The 18,383-nt window shown below is 35.1% G+C and overlaps 1 protein-coding gene across 3 annotated transcripts; it reads right to left on the minus strand.

The window, feature by feature from the left end:
• Window positions 1-121: 121 nt before the first annotated feature.
• On the minus strand, window positions 122-18,272 carry LOC112559922 (apoptosis-inducing factor 1, mitochondrial-like). 3 transcript variants are annotated; one of them, XM_025231415.1, is made up of 17 exons: window positions 18,131-18,272; window positions 17,137-17,360; window positions 15,786-15,909; window positions 14,863-15,005; window positions 13,728-13,858; window positions 13,053-13,140; window positions 12,045-12,129; window positions 11,338-11,414; window positions 10,974-11,082; window positions 5,997-6,041; window positions 5,533-5,595; window positions 4,619-4,707; window positions 4,207-4,347; window positions 2,909-3,051; window positions 2,062-2,215; window positions 1,704-1,862; window positions 122-474 (listed from the first exon to the last, which is right to left on the minus strand). In XM_025231415.1, the coding sequence occupies exons 1-17, from the start codon at window positions 18,213-18,215 to the stop codon at window positions 403-405; spliced, it is 1,932 nt and encodes a 643-aa protein (XP_025087200.1). In that variant the 5' UTR covers window positions 18,216-18,272; the 3' UTR covers window positions 122-402. The 3 variants fall into 3 exon arrangements, with proteins under 3 accessions (XP_025087200.1, XP_025087199.1, XP_025087198.1); XM_025231414.1 differs by having other exon boundaries at window positions 14,863-15,002; window positions 17,137-17,363; XM_025231413.1 differs by having other exon boundaries at window positions 17,137-17,363.
• Window positions 18,273-18,383: the final 111 nt, after the last annotated feature.

Consider the following 18,383-nt stretch of genomic DNA (forward strand, 5'->3'; position numbering starts at 1 on the left):
TTTACATGCTTCTATAATAATAAGATAGTGTTCTTGTGATTGAACTGCTTTTCTTAGCTGCATCAGCTTTATTTTACAAAACTGCTTGTATCATTCATAATTACAAGTCTTGAAAACTTGAATATGGAAACACTTCTTTTTACTGAAGATTTTACATCCCACCCACAACGGGGAAAAATAAAATCGATAAACATAAATTTTGAAACATGCATTCTACCAAAGTCTCATTCAAATGCTGAACCTTTAAAACTTCACATTATTGGGAGGTTTCCCTTGACCAAATCTGGCTATTTAAACATGCTTCTGGATCACACATTGTACAAAGTAGCTGATCATGACGATGTCTTGAAAAATCCATCTGAAAATTGACATGCCTGAGAACAAAGCGTGCGACAACATTTATCAAGATTCGTGAATGTTGAACAGCTTTGCAACTTCATACAGATCCTCATTTTCTGCTCCATCTCTCAAGATCTGAAAAAATAAATTGTGTCACTGACTTGGTGAATTAGGTGAATCAAAATGAAACTAGATATTAACATTGAAATTAAAAAAGCCTTATATGGTAAACACATTTCCCACTAGTTTTGCTATGCTCTATTATGGAGAATGCTTTTTGCTTTGAAAAATAATGGTCACAGCTACAGGCTTACATGGAAATTCAGCTCTGGCTGCTGGACCTTAACCCCCACATTACCTAGATATGCACAAATGTCAAGCATTTTCAACAAAAAAATTAAAAAAGGAAAACAAAATGATAAATCAAAGTTAAAAAGTATGCAAAAATAGTCTGCTCATAACTTACTCCATGTAGAAACAAATTTTTAAAAACCAAAGGGAAGAAGGTATTTATTTTTAGAAATATATTTGAACACAAAATATTTGATGAATGGTCTGTCTAGTTTTATTAGCAGTGGATTCTAATGGGCACACATGTAAAAATGAACAAACATCACATTTGATGATAAAATTCAACCATAGTGTGTAAAATAGGCTTCAAAACATGAAAAATGCCTGAATATGTCACCAATGCTCTCTGAATGTGAACCATGTCCATATTACTATGAATCAGCACTATGAAAGTCCTGATAAAAAAAAAAATCACTAAATTTTTTGTAGGATATCACATGAGTTGTGCTATTCCAAATTGTTTTTACTTTTGCTATTTATCATGAAACTACTTTCATGATCTGAAATTTTGAGCACATGCATGTGTTTCCATATTGTACTATTTGTCCTACAACAGATTGGATTTTCTTCTGAAGAAAGGGATCTGGAAATATTACAATTTTCAACAAAACTTATTCCTGTTTCTGTTCTAAGCAATTCATCTATTGAAAAATGGTTCTCCTGGGTAAATAGCCGAATTTCATCCATTTTTAATAAAGACTGCTTGCATAAAAATTACTAAAAATATAGCTAATATGGTTTGAAAAACATGACTGAAAAGCTGCTTTTGCTCTTTATGCGACATAGCAATTTGTTATTAAAACTAAAATCATGCTTGTAACAGGATCTTAAAACACTTACAAGTTCAAAGATGTGCATTTATAATAAATTGTACATGCAGTCCAACCTTCTCTCACATTTACGAGCACAAGTTTTTCTTCTTGATTTTCTTTGCAACTTTGCTGAACTAAAATACTGCAATGAGATTACCACTGCTTGTCTTCTATAACAACTATTTTTTAAAACTCCCTTACCTTTCTTGCAATAGGCATCTTGTTAAAGGTGTTCCAAAGCAGAATACCCACAATGATATTGTTTCTCCGATAAAAGACAACACCTCTTCCGAAATCATCACTCTCCTGTGGTACGCACAATGCAGGTTTTCCTGCAGAAGGTGCACTTGGCAGTGCAATCTGAAAAGTAAACCTTTCTTAAATTCATATCAACAGTGGATTGTGAAGCTAACTACAAGGAGGTAAAGGCTGGGAGTGAAGAGAGATGGGCAGAGGAAAGGAGTCCAAAGACTTGCTCTTCTGAGACCCTAAAGCAGACTTTCACTCCTGTTTTAAATGCTGAACAACCATTACTTGGATTACAAGAAATTATAATCACCCTCTCTGTCTCCGATCGCAAGCCTTCTCCTGTTTCCTCCACAACAGCCTGAGGGGTGTCTTTGGATGTTGCTTTGGCAAACACCCCAACAGTAGGCAGGCTGGAATCCACAATCCCTATAGCCTCATAGCCTATGTGAGGGCCTAAATCAGACCTGCATTTAAGTAGCAGAAATTAGGTGATTACCATACTAACACTGACTGCTAATCTCAGATAAGTATATGTCAACAGCATATTTTAACTACACAATGGTACTGCATGTGTGCAAAAATTTCAAAGGGGCTTCTCTGAACAACGAATAAACAAGAAAATTTTTCTGGTAAATTTGAATCCCCCCTTCCCCACTTTTGTGTAAGAACAGTCATGTAAGGGGAACTGCTGCTTACTTAAGCTGAATACTCTCCAGTTTCTTCCTATTAAAGGCGTGGATAGGTAGGGAATGATGCAACTTAAACTAAAAGGCCAAACTTCTAGTATATGGCAGAAAAGAATGGTTAGATCCAAAGATGGCTGATGAGAGCACCTGCTGGGAGAAATGATGGTATGACCATTAAAGCAACCAGCACCTGTGCTCCTTACCTCTCTCCTCTGAGTCAAGCCATCTTTTTTCCATGCTATATTAGACCTTTGGCCATCAAGAAAAAGATTTGGGTGTTTAAATGGTTTAAAGTTTTTGATGATATATTTACTATAATAGTTTGCAATAAAAATATGCAATTGTCATTGTAACTTAAAAAAAAAAAACCTATCTTGTTTAAGAATTTTTTATTTTATTCAGGAGGAATGAGTAGAGTGTTTCTTCTCATTACAATGCTTAAACATGAGATGAATAAAAATTTCAACTGACCAGAACATAGACTGATGCCAGTATGGTTTGGATGCCCCTGTCATGTTCTCCCCAGCCAGCCGGCCACTGACAACAGCATGATCATGATGTTCCACACGTCTTCGACCAAGTTTAATGTCATAAAAACAGAAGGCATCACCAGCCTGCAAACATTATGATTTACACCTTCTATCTGGCAAATATAAACTCATCTTAAATCCATGCCTGCATGTATACACACATTTGCATGCACACACACACATATGCACCTGCGCATCCAAACCATAACACAAGAATATACTTTACCAATGGTCAGTTTTAGTTTAATGGCTAGGATCTGTGACAGTCTATGGCTGGGTTAGGGTCAGTTTTAGTAGTTAAAAGTGAAGGAACTCTTGGAAGTTTTTTTTTTTGGCTGGGATTTTTTATTTTTTAGGAAAGCTGAGAAAGAGGTTTTTTTCGAGAAGGGAGAGAAAGAGGTTGAAACTGAGGTTTCAGAAGAGTCTGGGATGTTCCTTTCTTGTAAATATGCCTCCATGATTTTGTGCATTGTTAGCTGTACTGAAAAATGCACACACAGACTCATATGCCTACACACAACAATTTATTCACAGAATGAGAGTTCTGTTTCTTCGCATAACAGGCTGAGGAGATCAGCTCCCCTTGATTTTATGTTTTGTGGTCATGCTTCGATTAGGATAAAAGTGTTGGACCTTCATGTTCACACGTGCTTCTGCTGTGTTTTTCTTCCTCTTCTGGTTTGCAACAGGACTGTATATAATGTTATTGTGAAGAACAAACTGATTGGATTTATTGGCTGGATTCCACTCCACTGTGCATCACTCACTTCAGCAGCAACCTTGAGTTACAGTGAATAAACTGAAGTGATGTTTGCAGTTTTATACGATAACATTTCTTCATATTCTCATGATTACTTAATATCTTCCCAGTATTCTCCTGATTTCACTAACCTTATTCTCTGGAGTCATTACTGCTAAATCTAGTGATCACCCTTTACTGCCGGAGCGCAATGAGTCTTCATATTGTTCTTCATTCTACATCTTTGTTACTATTGTGTGATGTCATTCTACATCTTTGTTACTAATTTATGATTTTTTTTAAGCACAAGCCCATCTTTGGCTGAGATACTGCGCTTCATAAATTCCCACATCATTATTATTATACAAAGCAATTACCCTGATCAGAAATCTGCTCCAAAAGCCTGAGAGGTCTTAAATATCTTTTGTAGATACCTTACAATCATCTGATCTCTACTGTGACAAACTTAGAAATTTAACGCTGTAAATGTTTCAACATACCACCCAAATGTTGGATCGTGCCTCAAGTTCTGCATTGACACGAAAACCACCATGAATTTCATCTACCTCCAGACCAGATGTGCTGGCAAGATCTACATTTGGCTCAATACCCACAGCTGCCACCACACAGTCAACCTTCACCTATTGAAAAACCATTAGATGAAACAGTTATAGGACTGGGTAATTTGTGCAAACTTTTAATGAATCAACTCCACACCTCATTTGTTTACTAAAGAGCCCTGAACAAATACATGTAAAATGCTAACTTTTTAAAGATGTTATCACATGATGATATTACTGGAAAGTGGAATATGGTTTTTGGTTTAGGAGACTCTACAGATGGTGAATCGTGACTTTTTGTACTAGCTATCTACAACTGATTATGGTGAAATTGGTCAGCTATTTTCCTTACCTGTTTACCATTGTCCAAAGTCAAGATAACTTTATTGTCCCTGTAGTGCGCAGCAATGACACCACTGTTGGCAAAGACCTCCACTCCCTCTGTAACCCCACAGATGTTCTACTCAAAAAAACATCAACTCCATGAAACTGGCGTACAATATATCTGATAGATTGCTTGGCTGATTAGTTTAGTTTTATGACATGCCGGAGATATCTGATGTGTATGTTTATTGCTTTAACTCTTTTGCTGCCATAGTCAACATCTGTCAACTTCCCAGGCCAACGCTAGAGTCGAAGCATGTCAATTTATGGGTAGACTGCCACTGTCAATGAGCATCATCCTGCACACTTTATCCCATCTTTTTGTTTGCTTGTGTGAGGGATATGAAACAGAAGCTACTAGCTTAGAACACGGTTCATTTGTGTGATGGTGGATGGTCTGTAGCAGATGATTTTTGCATATTTTTGCAGAACCCTCATGCTGGGAATGGCAGACATATGATGCTGAAATCAAGGCCTCAGACAGCAATAAGAAATGGAAGTGTCTTCAGATTCTGTTGACTGTTAGGTGATGAAAAATTGAAAAAATGAGCAGTAGAGAGCAAGGCAAGGACATCTGAGCCACATGGGCCCAACTGAAAGGGGCTGCCCAAAACCAGATCTGCTGGCGAAGTGTTGTTGTGGCCCTATGCTCCTCAAAGGAGCAACAAGGAATAAACTAACAAACTCCTGCTGACTGGTTTAGATTTTTATGTCAAATATAAATAAAGTTTTTTAAAGTTTATCACAAGATCTAATGTACTCTAATAACGAATCTAGAATGTTAATCTACACAAAATAAGCATTATCATATCTGGTTGCTAAAATAATTCTTTCAAGGCAAAAAAAAAAATACTTTTGCTAAGAAACTCATGAAATAGTTACCTTCCTGAACTTTTTTGGTTGTCCATTTGCACAGATACTCTGGCAGCACACGGCCCATATTTCCTGCAAAATGATGCCAGTATTTGAAAAATATCAAAATTTCCATTGCTTTTTTCCTTCAGTAAATATTTTTAACATTTAAGCACTAAAAGAATAGGTTTCTGTGGATAACTGCATTGTTTTGTTTTGACACATTTTTGTAAAAGATAGATTTTAAAGGTTTAGAATATATAAAAACTTTTTAAAAAAAAAAACATTAATATATAAAACATGCATATATTTAAAGATAATTTTTACCTTACCTCTCTCTCATTTGTGGATCAGGAAATCACACTTTTTAAAAATTTCCTTTTCCTCATTTGAAACTTCAGCACATGAACAAGCAAGCGTACATTGGATAGCATTTCTATACCTCAAATTTACACACCAAGAAAAAGTACACTCTTTGTCTTATGCATGTCTACCTTTTTCTGGAAATATCTGATACACTTTCAGTCCAGTCTCCTGACCTAAAAAAAAAAAAACACATTACACAAAACTTGTCTTAACTTAATGAGACCAAGACTCCAATGCCACAGTCTTCACAAAACATGAATAATACAGATTACAAAAAAATTAGCAGGAATAGCATTTTTAAAAAATCATCATTATAAATCCTCCCAAATTGAAAAAATACTTATTGCTCATACCAAGTCATAGTTCTTAAAAACAAACGCGAGGGACATTCGGATTGTTCAAGAATTTTACATTTAAAATGCTTGACTTTCAGTTCTTAAAAATTAATAAGTGCTTACCTGTATACTGAAATCATCTAGTCTTGTGACTTGCATTTATGACAGGTGGCAACGTTTGGATATTTTGAAAAACAATCAACATTTGTAAGGGTTCCCAGGATCAGGGATGGTGCTCAAAGGACTAAAAGGAAAAATTTTCATTCGAAAGGCTAAGTGAAGTATATGAAGTTTTTCTTTCTTGGTGGTACGGAAGATGGTATTTTTATTGCATTTGTTTGGTTTTCACTTCTTATTTCTTAAATACATGTATTTCTAAATATAAAGAGTTAATTTTGATTGCTGTCTCAATTTGATTAGATATTAAAAAAATGTCCCTTTGGGGTGTAATAATTCCAAGTTTCTAGAATCCTAAGTATAATATTGCATAACTGAAAGCATTCCTTTGGTGTATAAAAATTGTCCGTGTTTCATCTGTCGCAAACCACCTAATGAAGAGAGATAGAATATAAGCTATGCACAGTAGTACTAGAAGATCAAAGTTCAAGAAAGAGTAAGTTTCTAAAGAACTTTTTGAAAAAAAGAGCGTTTTTTGCGAATACTGGAAGGCAACTAGTGTTGTACAGATGTGTAGACCAAACATTTTCTTGTGACTACAAGGAATGCCAAGGATTGGAGGATCAGATGAGGAATGAAAAGAGTGTGATCCTAATGCTAAACCAAAGATGGAATGAGTCGAAACTGTCAAGCATTACAGCCATTTATTTTTAACCTTGAGATATTATTTAAGCATTCTTATTACACATACTGTAACACATGCAAACATTACATAAACAGCATGATATACTAATACACATAAGATTAGATTACAAAATGACAAGCAATCCATCTACTATAAGCAGAAAGTTTCATTGATGAAATTCAATTCTTTGTCACCCTACAGCTTTACCAATACTAAACAATACAATTTCTTTACACAACCTAATTTCCTCTAAATAGTTCTGGTTTTTTAACATGTTCCATAGCATACATGTAAAGATTGTGCAGGCTTATTAACTGAAATAAACATTAATTCTGAATGTCACAATTCAACACCTTTTAATTTCTTCCTGTAATCTATCAATGTCTGACTGAATCTTTGTTATCTCTTCTTCTTGTCTTTGCTAACAACGCAATGTTGTTAGATTCTTTCAATAAGTGAAAAACTTTTTTGCTCTTCAGCCTGGAAACTATGTCTGTCAGCCAGTTCCAGCAGGTGTCGTCTTCGGCACTGTGGTCTTTAGCCTTTTGTTGAGTATTACCAGCTCATCTTCTAATCTTTCTGTGGACCTGCTTTTCTTCTGTTTCCTTCTGCTGCTTCTGCTCAGAGAGGTAACGTTCATACCTGCATAGGCACTAGAAGCGGATATCATCAGTGGTTTGGAGATCTCAACATTTTCCACCGCCTTCCCACACTGTGAATATGATCAAGATTAACTCTGCGTGCTTTTTAGTGCAGTCTGACTAAGATTGTCAGCTACTGTTTCTTTGTTGAATGAAAATCCTCTTTTCCACTGTAGCTTGACCATGAGAGAGTAGGAGTAACTGTCTGACAACAGACCACAACACCTGAACTCTGCTTTTCCAGCAAGGGCATCATAAAACCAACTATCCAGTCTTTGTGTCATAGGTCAAAAAGCCTTACTACCCACTCACCTGCAGAACTGTCAAGAAAATTACGGAACTCTGACAATACCTTGTCACAAGTCACATCATCAAACCTTTTCACACCTTGGCAATACAACAAACCTTTTTTCATTTTTGTATTGATTGTCTTTTCCCCCATGGTCTTTGGGTTTAAGAAAGTTATGTTTCTCACTAGGGTTGTACTTCAGTGGAGATTTATCCTGCAATTTTAGAACAACTGCTTTCAAAAAATCTCTGCATTCAGCTCTGAAGGCCATGAGAGTTCCATCGTTTACTGATGACTGTTTCTTAGCTACAGCCAGTAGTCTATCACCCCTGAAGCCAGTTCGATCATGCTCAGATTGACATGGTTAGAACTGTTGCATATATCAACCTGCACAAGTTGGAGGGCAGTTTCACATTTATTAAGTACATTTCGACTTGATAAATTTGTGCATCAGATTTTTCATAATGTCATGTAAGTCTAAACAAAGGAAAGGAAGAAGAGGCTGATCAGCTTGGTATTTCTCAAAAAAGGTTCAAGTATACTGGCAATTAAACTAAAGAAAGCCAGACGACATGAAAGCAAAGGGGTAGATAAGACTCCATTTTTTACAATATCAAAAGATTTGTTCTTTGGCAATGTTATTTTTTTTTTTCCATTGCAGCTTTGACAAATTTTCCAAGTATGGAAGCATAACAATTGCTTTTTTTCAGCAACAGAAATGTTTTTCAAGCATCGGTGAGCACAGAACTTGCTGGAAAAGATGTGGAACAGTTACTTTTATATAATCTTTCTCTTCTGGCTGGGCTGTCTCTGAACAAATATAACGATGTAAGAAATGACTCAAGCTCCATGTGATGAAGCCTCGCACCCACGCCTAAATGCATTGTGCATAACTGGAGTCCACAGCTGCCACATTTAACAACCAACATTGTGATTGGTAATCATGTCGTATATTAATTTTCTCAAGAAGTTTAGGTTTACAGAAGGTCCATCCATAGAAATTTGAAGTAAATTAGCTTGCTTGAAGTTTGATTCGCTAATACCTTACTGAAACTTTTGTTGAAGGTCTATGGCCGCGAATGACCCAAAAATTCCGAGGTCAGGTAATGATCCTTACAGCATTGTCACTCCAGTAACGAACATGGAAATCCAGCTGTTTAGTTTGAGTCTTATGGTTAGAAGATTCATCAAACAAAAGAACATACTCAGGCGACGAATTTACACAGTCCAGAAGCAATTTCGAAAAGTGAGGAGCAAGCCCAAATGAAGTTAGATAACTGGCTTTTTTTGTTTGACCGCACTTAAATTCTGCAGCTACTTGGCTGCTGGGAACATAAGTCGAAACAGTTCAGCAGACTTTTTCAGCAGATCTGAAACTGTAGTGTGATTCCACAATCTTGAGAGTCCACAGGATCTCTGCCTTCAATCGTTCATTGCTCATCACGAAACCTATTCAAAAGAAAACATTTAAGTTACCATTATGTCTGTAAACATTATGTTCTGTCTGAATAAAAGACAGGTTTCAAAAAGCAATAATTAATGACATGATAATATAAATAATACTAAACTAAGTTAAAGTATAAAGATGGCAGCATAGTTGAAAATGAAAGTTATTTTCAGCTAACTGATTTAGCTTTAATGTTAAATTGTTTGATTTTAAAAATCCAAAAAATAATGTATTTGCTGGTAAAATAGGATAATAAGCATACATTATTAATTATACTTTCTTTTTAATCTTTCCTGATCAGATGCCAAAAATTCAGATCAATTTTCTGCAGCAAAGCTGTAGTAGATTCGTGATTGTATAAAACTCTATTTGTAGTTCGAATCATGAGAAAATGAAAATCTCAACTTTTTAATTTAAATAATTCTTTGCTATTTACTGATCTTTAAGCTATTGGCTTCACCGTAAATTAGACGATAGGCTTAATAAAGAGTGGAAAAAACGCAAAATGTTATGCACGCTTTAATTTAATGTGTTTTTCTAAGTACCCACATCGTTAACTAAATGAATCGCTAAAGAATAAATAATTGTCAACTTACTGGACACACTTGCAGAGCTGGTCGGTGCCGTCTGATTTTGAGCGGGCTGTGGATGTTCTCGATGACGAATAATCAGTTACACAAAACGCCGCGCATCTTTCAGAAATACTTTTATTTGCCCTTTGGCATTGTCTTTCGGTAACCATGTGCTGTTTCAGAAACTTTCGCCCATTGATGAAAGATTCAGAGATATTTTGCAGGCAGCACATCGTGCCAAATGTTTATGCTCGAGTCTTTTATTAACCAATCTTTATACTTGTCTTCCTTAGCCACTTCTCCTGAAAAGAGCACTTCCCCGGCATCTTTCAAATTGTTAAGCAGACAAAGAAATGTGGTCGACACGACGAGAGTGAACTCGCGAAAGGCCGAAACGGACGTTCCCGCCGCGAGCGAGACTGGGTAGTCATGTGATTAAAATAGCAATGCAGCGAAAATCGTCGGTATTTTGCGCCAAAGTCTACTCCGGAAATAAATTTGTTGTAATATTTTATCGATAAAAGGACTTAAAAGGTCACAGAGAAAATGTAAGGACCTGTTGTGAGAATTTGAAAGGACCGCATGGCAAATAAAAGGACTTAAAAGGCCTTTTGGCGAAAATTCAATATAAAAGGACTTAAAAGGACCTTGCAAGGACCTGGGAACCCTGTGTACGGGTAACAATTACAAGAAAAGAATTTAAAATATTCTTGAAACTTTGAATGGGACTGTAGCCACTAACTGGGTTAGTACCAAAAACTTCCAAAGATCTTTTGCAGAGATCTGGAACAGCATGATGTTTTTCTTATTTTCTTGTGTAGTCACAATGTGTTTAGAAGTCTATTAAATGTATGCCACTCATATAAAGGAATGGTTAACTTGAGACAATTTATTACTGCTGACATGTTTCAAGAAGCTGGTTTGTTTGTATTTAACGCGGTGCCAGCAACAAGGTCTATATCACAGCTTCAAGAAGCTTGAAAAAATTGTATGTATACATTTTCTCAATAGCTGCTCACTTTTTTTGCCCAAAGCACAGGCCAGTTCACTTCCCAAGAACCCTCCTCCAATGATTGCAATTGCCTCTGATGAATTTACAGCTGAATCCAACTCCACAAAGTCATCAATCTAAACATAATTACCAGGTGTGTTAACAACCAGCTAAAAAAAAATGTATCTGAATAATAAACCATTAATTAATTGTATACTAAATTTGTATTACCAAGAACTGAGTGTAAGTATAACAATAATAACTTCTAATTCATGACCTGAGACATACATTTGTAGGATCAACATGTCATAAAACCTACAAGGAAATAAAACAAATTATAGAATCTGACACAATTGCCATGGCTAAAAAAAAACTATACATAAGAAACTCACATTTCGAAAAAGGATTGTTCTCGCACGCACTTCTTCACTAGCTTTTTCAAGAACAGGATGATTCTTTGGCCTTCCACCTGAAAACAATCATAATGCAAAGAGATGATATCAAACATGTTAAAAATTCATCTACCAGTGAGCTCAAATATTACTATATTACACACAGTAAAAACAACTTTATTTTTAGGATAGATTGCATTGCCTGGCCTGGATGGGAGACTTGAAAATAAAAATAGGTCACCAACGTTAAGTCAGAAAATGAAAGGCTTTTAATTTTTTGTTTTAAGAAGGGACATTTGCTGCTGCTTTGTTTATTGTTGTTATTTGTAACTGACTTTGCTTCATACTTTTGCTCCAGTTTCTGCAACATTTAGCCAGAGAGAAAGAGATCATGTTTACATATGCACTTGTTGATATGCATGACTTGGTACTCTGGAAACAAGTTCTTTCAGGCATTAAATTTTCTAAAATACCGGTAGTCTGGGCTGTGTCTCTATGCTCAATAGTGTTTGAAGCGTTTGGTGCCTGGTGCATCTCAGCATCACTTTTAATAACAAAACGAAGCCATTTGTCCAATAAGTAGTTGTTACACAGTCACCCTTAATAACAACAATAAATGAATGTTTTTTGGTCTAAGCATCAAAAACACTGAAACACAGTCTAGAAATGTGTCAGTAAGAATCAATGAAGTTAAGCTTTCAGCTGACCTGTTGCTATAAGGCATTTATCAAAGGAAATTTCTTTTCCATCATCCAGGAGGACTTTCTTTTTTGATGCATCCAGTTTCACAACCTGTCAAAGCCAAAATAAAATATGTTTTGATTGATGTATTTTATCTGTATTAAATTTATGATTTATGTATATTAAAACTTATACTTTATATATTTATTTAGCCTCTGTAAAATGGTTATAACCCATGTTCATCTCTGCCAAAGTACATTGAAAATATGCATAACCTGAATGTTTGGATGGACAGGTGGCTTAATAAAATAACCAATATACCTATTTAAGTTGTTCAACAAATTGCTATACTTTTAAAGATTTCCTATTATATGTTTTACATTATCTGTAATGTGTTTTCAGATTTTGCACATGTGTTTGCATGATTAAAGCTTATGCTGGATACCATCTCCCCTTGCTCATATACCTTGATATTTACACTGTTCTACTAATATCAGTGACATCACTGACAGCCACATATATACATGCCGGTAATTGTTATTTCCCTGATAAACTTAAAAAAATAAGTTATTAATTAGTACACTGAATTTATTGGGTAGAACAGTGTTGGCTTACCTGGCTGCATCAATGGACTAGGGATTTGGGAAAATATTATCTTGCACAGAACTTCATAAAATTATAGGATAAAAATGCATTCCACTCATTCTTTAAAACATTGATTATGCATTCCATGACTGATGACTGATTTCCTAATCAGATGACTGATTACGTAATCTGTAAAAACCATTCTTCCATCTTAAATTCCAGCCCTTTAACACATGTGACTTTTATGCAGATTACTTTTTAAAATCCACCCTTCAACCGAAATGTGGGCTGAGCAAGACACACATCACACAGCTAATCAGATATTTGCAGGTTCAGCAATCTTTTGGTAGATGTGTTCCACAAATGTCATAACACATTCCCTAAAGATCAATCATAGAAAATTATGCCAAAACAACAAAGAAAATGTAAAGTTAAAATATTTTTCATACTTTCCCTTGCACGATGGCCACACCTCCATTTTCCTGTCCCTCTAGCTGATCTGGTTTCATGTAAAAGCTTTCAGGCTCAAAGAATATGCTTGGCACAAAAAAAATAATAAAAGAAATTCTTAGAGTTCTGGTTTTACCTTCAATAAAACTAAGAAATAAACAGGCTACAACCTTAAGTTTAGTAAGTTTTACCATGATAATATGGTATGTGTTGGAGAGAAAATCTGAATCATATTAGTCAAAAAGCATAACATTTTTAACTTTTGGTCTTGAAGGAAAATGAATGAAGTTACAAAACTATAACTAACAGTAAACAGCATCAAAGTGCAGTGCATCCAGGTTCTGCTCTTTGTAAAGCATTATGATCCACTTTTTCAAGATGTGCAGAAATGCTGCATTACTCAGAAGTACAGGAATAAATACTTCAGCAGTAGTATAAGCCAAAGTATATTCAGAGCTTCTAGTTTCTGATATTTTTGCCACACCAGTATAGTATTGATGATTGTAAAAATAAAAAAGGCCATCATAAAAGTCACTGTCTCCTTCCCTCACTGACATATTGTTGACATAATTATGCTAGTTGAAGAAAGAAATATTCTTTTAACACCCTTTCATTCCTGCTGATCCTTTTCTTAGCTCTATTCTAGTTTTCTATGATGCAAAAAATATTCCTACCTGCGCTCTTTACCATTCCACTGTTTGAACTTCATCTGTTGCAAGGAGGCTCTATCTTCACTGAACCAAAGTTCTTTAGACAGTGGAGGTCGCATGTATGGTAAACGGCCTTCTTCTGTTATAATAAGGACCTATGCATCAAACATTTTAGTATTATAAACATTGGACAAAGAACATGCATGACATCAAGGCTGAAAACCCATTGGGGATGTTCCTTTTTTCTGTTTTCATGCCCGAATCAATCAATGGGCCTAAAATAAACGTCAAAGTGAATATCATATAAACAACCTCATTGGTACACCTATCTGTCATTGGAATTTGAGCCCAAAAGATTGTTTAATTTTGAATAAAAACTTCATGGGTTTTAATCCTGAAAATCTAATGTGGTGGTACCATGATACTTTTCATTAATTTGTTCCAGAACAAAGGTCTAGTATCAAAAAGGTTGAGTACCAAATAAATTTCCATAATGTAAAGTAAATGGAATAATCTTTTTCCAGACATCCTCACTATATCCATTATTTCACTTAATAAGCATTTAAAATATGCAGACATTAAGAAAAACAATTATTAGATTAAATAATGTTCATTTTACCTGTATTAATATCTTTTTTAACTATGGTCGTTTTAACTAATTTCATTTTCTGCTGGGTGTTATCACTAACTTTTAGGCTACATGATGACATTTGTACAAAAAATGTAATGAAAGGCACAAAATGTGAAAACAAAACAGAGCACTTTGGTAGAGCATCAAAGCTAATACATAATTCTTTGTTTCACCTACAGCGGGCATTCTCTTCCTGGGATTACACTACTAACAACTTCTAGCAAATGCGTTTAGTGCCAAGCAAATGTCAAATACTGCAACAATTTTTTCTCTTCAAAATGCATCAAAACCATTGAGCACTAAGATCTGTCTGTACTAATATCAAAAATCTACAAATCAAGGAAGTTTAAAAAGTAAAGAATAACATACAGATCATCTGAACATTAAGAAAAGGAAGCTGTAAATACTATGTAATGTCATTATTTAATAGACATCATATCTGACTGAACAAGAATGTCCAACAGAATGTAAGAAAAGGACTGCACATAGCGAGCTATAGCAATTTTCACCGGACTTCTTATTTTATACCTTTGCGGTTGGGTCCCTGGCTTTGATGGAACGAAAAGCTCCAAAAGAGGCTGTGCCACCTCCAATGAGCAAATACGGCACATGCTCAGGAATGGCTTTGGCAACAGGAAGCCGTTCTGGAGGTGTCAAAGGTGGAGGTCCTGCTGAATTACACATAATCATCACTACACAATCTAGGAGCTGTTCAAAATGTTTTTGTCTTCCTACCCCACATTAGCTTTGCATTGTACAGCCAGTTTTAAAGCCACCAAAATGACCAAATAACAGAATGTTTCATACAACTTAACTGAAATGTTTTGAACTGTTTGTTATAGCAAGAAAATTCTCAACTTAAAATCTAGGAGCTTGATCTCCCTCTCTAATGCTATTAATATCTGTGTGCAGAGGAAAGCAGTCCTAACAACACTAGCTTCAGCAAAGTCAGAAAATCATATCAAAATAAGCTAACAATAAACAAGAAAACATCAGCTATAACAGTCACTTGAGAGATTATGATTTTGGATACACAGTAAAAAAAATGTGTAATAACTACTACCTCAGATGGTGTTACAATAATACCTACAGCAACAACTATTAAGCAAAGAGTCAGAAATGTCAGATCTGACTATTATCTCTAAAAATACATGTTAATATTTAAAAGGCAGTAAAACTTATCAATGAAAGAACATTTCTTGAAATTCTATTAAAATGCTATCTTAAAGCAAATGTAATCGGCGTTTCAAATGCTGAAAAGTTCAAGTTGATGCTTAGCAACCAATATTCTATGAATCTAGGAATGGTAATATAAATGGAATAAAGTAGTTCAAATCTGAATTTTTCAAGTATCCTGAAAATATGAAAAGTAGCATATACACACAGCACACATGAATTTATGAGAAGAATGTCATTGCACTAGAAAGGTATCGATAAAGACAGGTTACTACCTTTCTTGGGAAGGGAAGAGGCAGGCTTAGATGCACTCTTTGCTCTCCCAATCTTCTCTGCATCTGGCGTTATTTTTTTATAGTCTGATATATTATGAAGGTAAAACACCCCACTCTTCCACATCTAAGACAAAAGCAGTTAAAGCAGCTTTTAATATTGCAAAATGAAAATCAATTATCCTTTGTGGGTTTTGTTCTCTTTAAAATACAAGCTAGTACTATGGGAGCTTTAACAGTAGACATTAATACTACATGTATTAGACAACAAGCATATAGTTTATATAAAAGTACAGTTTTTTTCCCTAAATAAAATATTCAAGTGCACTGCAACTACCAACTTCTACTTCCCAAAATCTAGGTGAATAATACCTTTACAGGGTAACCCCTTTCCATACAGAAGCTACAACCTATGGGAGAGCTAAGAGGGTTTATTAACCACACACTTCTGTGGTATCATGGTTATGACGTTACACTGCAGAGGGGTTTAATTTTATTTATTTTCTATGCTTGAAGTTTGTACCAATGGTAAATACACAGCAACCTTGACGATATGGCAAATAATTAAAAGAAGAAATAAATCTCAAGTTCACCTTAAATCTTATTCAAGCAACTTGCAACCATCACTTGAGCTTCAACTTCATTATGAATAAGATATTACTAATATTAATCGCTATTTGACAAAAAAATGTGTTAATGTGTTGATGTAATGCAGTGGTGCCCAACCTTTTCTCGCCCAAGGGCCACACTGGACATTATATATGATCTTGCATGCCAGAACATGGTGGCTTTGCCAGAATTATGACGTCAAAAATGAAATTATGTTGTGTCTGGTTAAAATGAGTGGGGCAGATGAGGTATCTTCACGGGCCATAGGCTGGGCACCCCTGATGTAATGTCTTCAAGTATATACATTAAAATACATACAGATTAAAATAAAGATAATAGTAACATAAAGAATATTAATAATAATTACTTTATACAACATGAGTTCAATATAAATTTTGTTGTTCTCAACAATATTGTAAAATACTGATATTGTGATAAGTGCCTTCTATTTTACTTTTTAGGATGCTAAAGAAATAGTTTTAAGACAAATATGATAATTCACAAAAGAGTTTAAGGAAACGACTCGTAAGTTTCACAGCAAAATCGTACAGTGCCCAAATAACTAGTGATATACAGTATCAGGACATAACAGAATGGTCAAACCATGCAGAAGAATCTAACAATTAAAAATAAAATCTAAAATACACATACAAAATGAGCTTTGTTTGTCATCTGCTCCAAAACTCAGCTTCAAAACTAGTGCTTCTATATTGAAAGCTTTTTACAAATTTATCTTTTTACTTACTGCTATCAATGTGAAGGCCAGAAAGCCAATGCTGCCAAAAAGAAGCATATTCCATTTTGCATTGCGTTCTCTGTAATTGTCATACCATGATCCTTTTGGAACTGGCAAAAAGTTCATGTGAGACTTATTTTCTTCGGCCACCTGTTTATCAGACTTCCAATTCGATGGAACATCACTACTCATGAAGCGGGCATGTTGGCTAATTGAGTGAACAGGAACTGGTTCTGCTGAAAGTTAAAACATAAAAAATATAAAACAATATTTATTCAGAAAACTGAAATAAAGAACAATCCAAGATCTCATTCTTTATTAGATATTAGCAGTGCTGAATCTGTTTGAATAACCATTCTAATGCAAAATCAAAAGCTTGAAGGAAGACACTTAAGGTACTGTCTGCTTCAAAAAGTTTCGGCTACATAACATGCTTGCAAGAAAACTAAGTCATCTTAATTTATATGACAAAGTATGATAAACTGTTTTCACTTTTGCAGTTTTTAAAAAATCCTAGGACTTTAGTCATTAGAGTTATATATGTTTATATATATATCAAACTAAGCAAACTAAACTGCGTGTGCATGTGGACAGACACAACACATGCTCACGCACGCACATACACACCCATATCTGAAAACACTGTTCAATATGTATAATCAATGGAACGAAAACTTACGAACTTTGAGCGGCTATCGAAAGATGCATGCCTTGACATAATGTAAAATCAATTTACAAAACTTTTGGATCTAAATCGGTCTTGTTCGACAGGTACCTTCTCATATTTATCGCCTATTTTGTATCCCGTAATTAATTTACTGAAAAAATTCACATTTGAATAGACACAAAAGCTAATAAAGACCACAGCACTGTATACGGAACAAGCGAAGGGCAGATAGAACTCGACTCATGGTGACCTTAGGAAAGGATATTCCACTGCTTCAAAGACTGGCAGATGACTGTAAGCATACAGCTTTAAAAGTCTTATACAAATTGCACTTACCAAGAAAAAGAGATAATTCCCTCGGAAGACTGTGTAAACACCTCTTCGCTAAGTGCAACCGGCAGAGAAGTAAACAACGTGACATTTTTTTTCGCAATCCTCCACTTCGCCACTGAAGACTTCTCAACTTGACTTACGTCCCTTGAGCTGTCTGCATAACGCTCCAGAAGGCGCAAAGTTTCGAAATAATTTATATTATTTGTACCTCATTCCAAAGTGATGCTCTCGTTTTATTCCGCATTAAATATATAAT

This window comes from Pomacea canaliculata, linkage group LG3, assembly GCF_003073045.1.
Source record: "Pomacea canaliculata isolate SZHN2017 linkage group LG3, ASM307304v1, whole genome shotgun sequence".
In the NCBI taxonomy this organism is placed as follows: domain Eukaryota; kingdom Metazoa; phylum Mollusca; class Gastropoda; order Architaenioglossa; family Ampullariidae; genus Pomacea; species Pomacea canaliculata.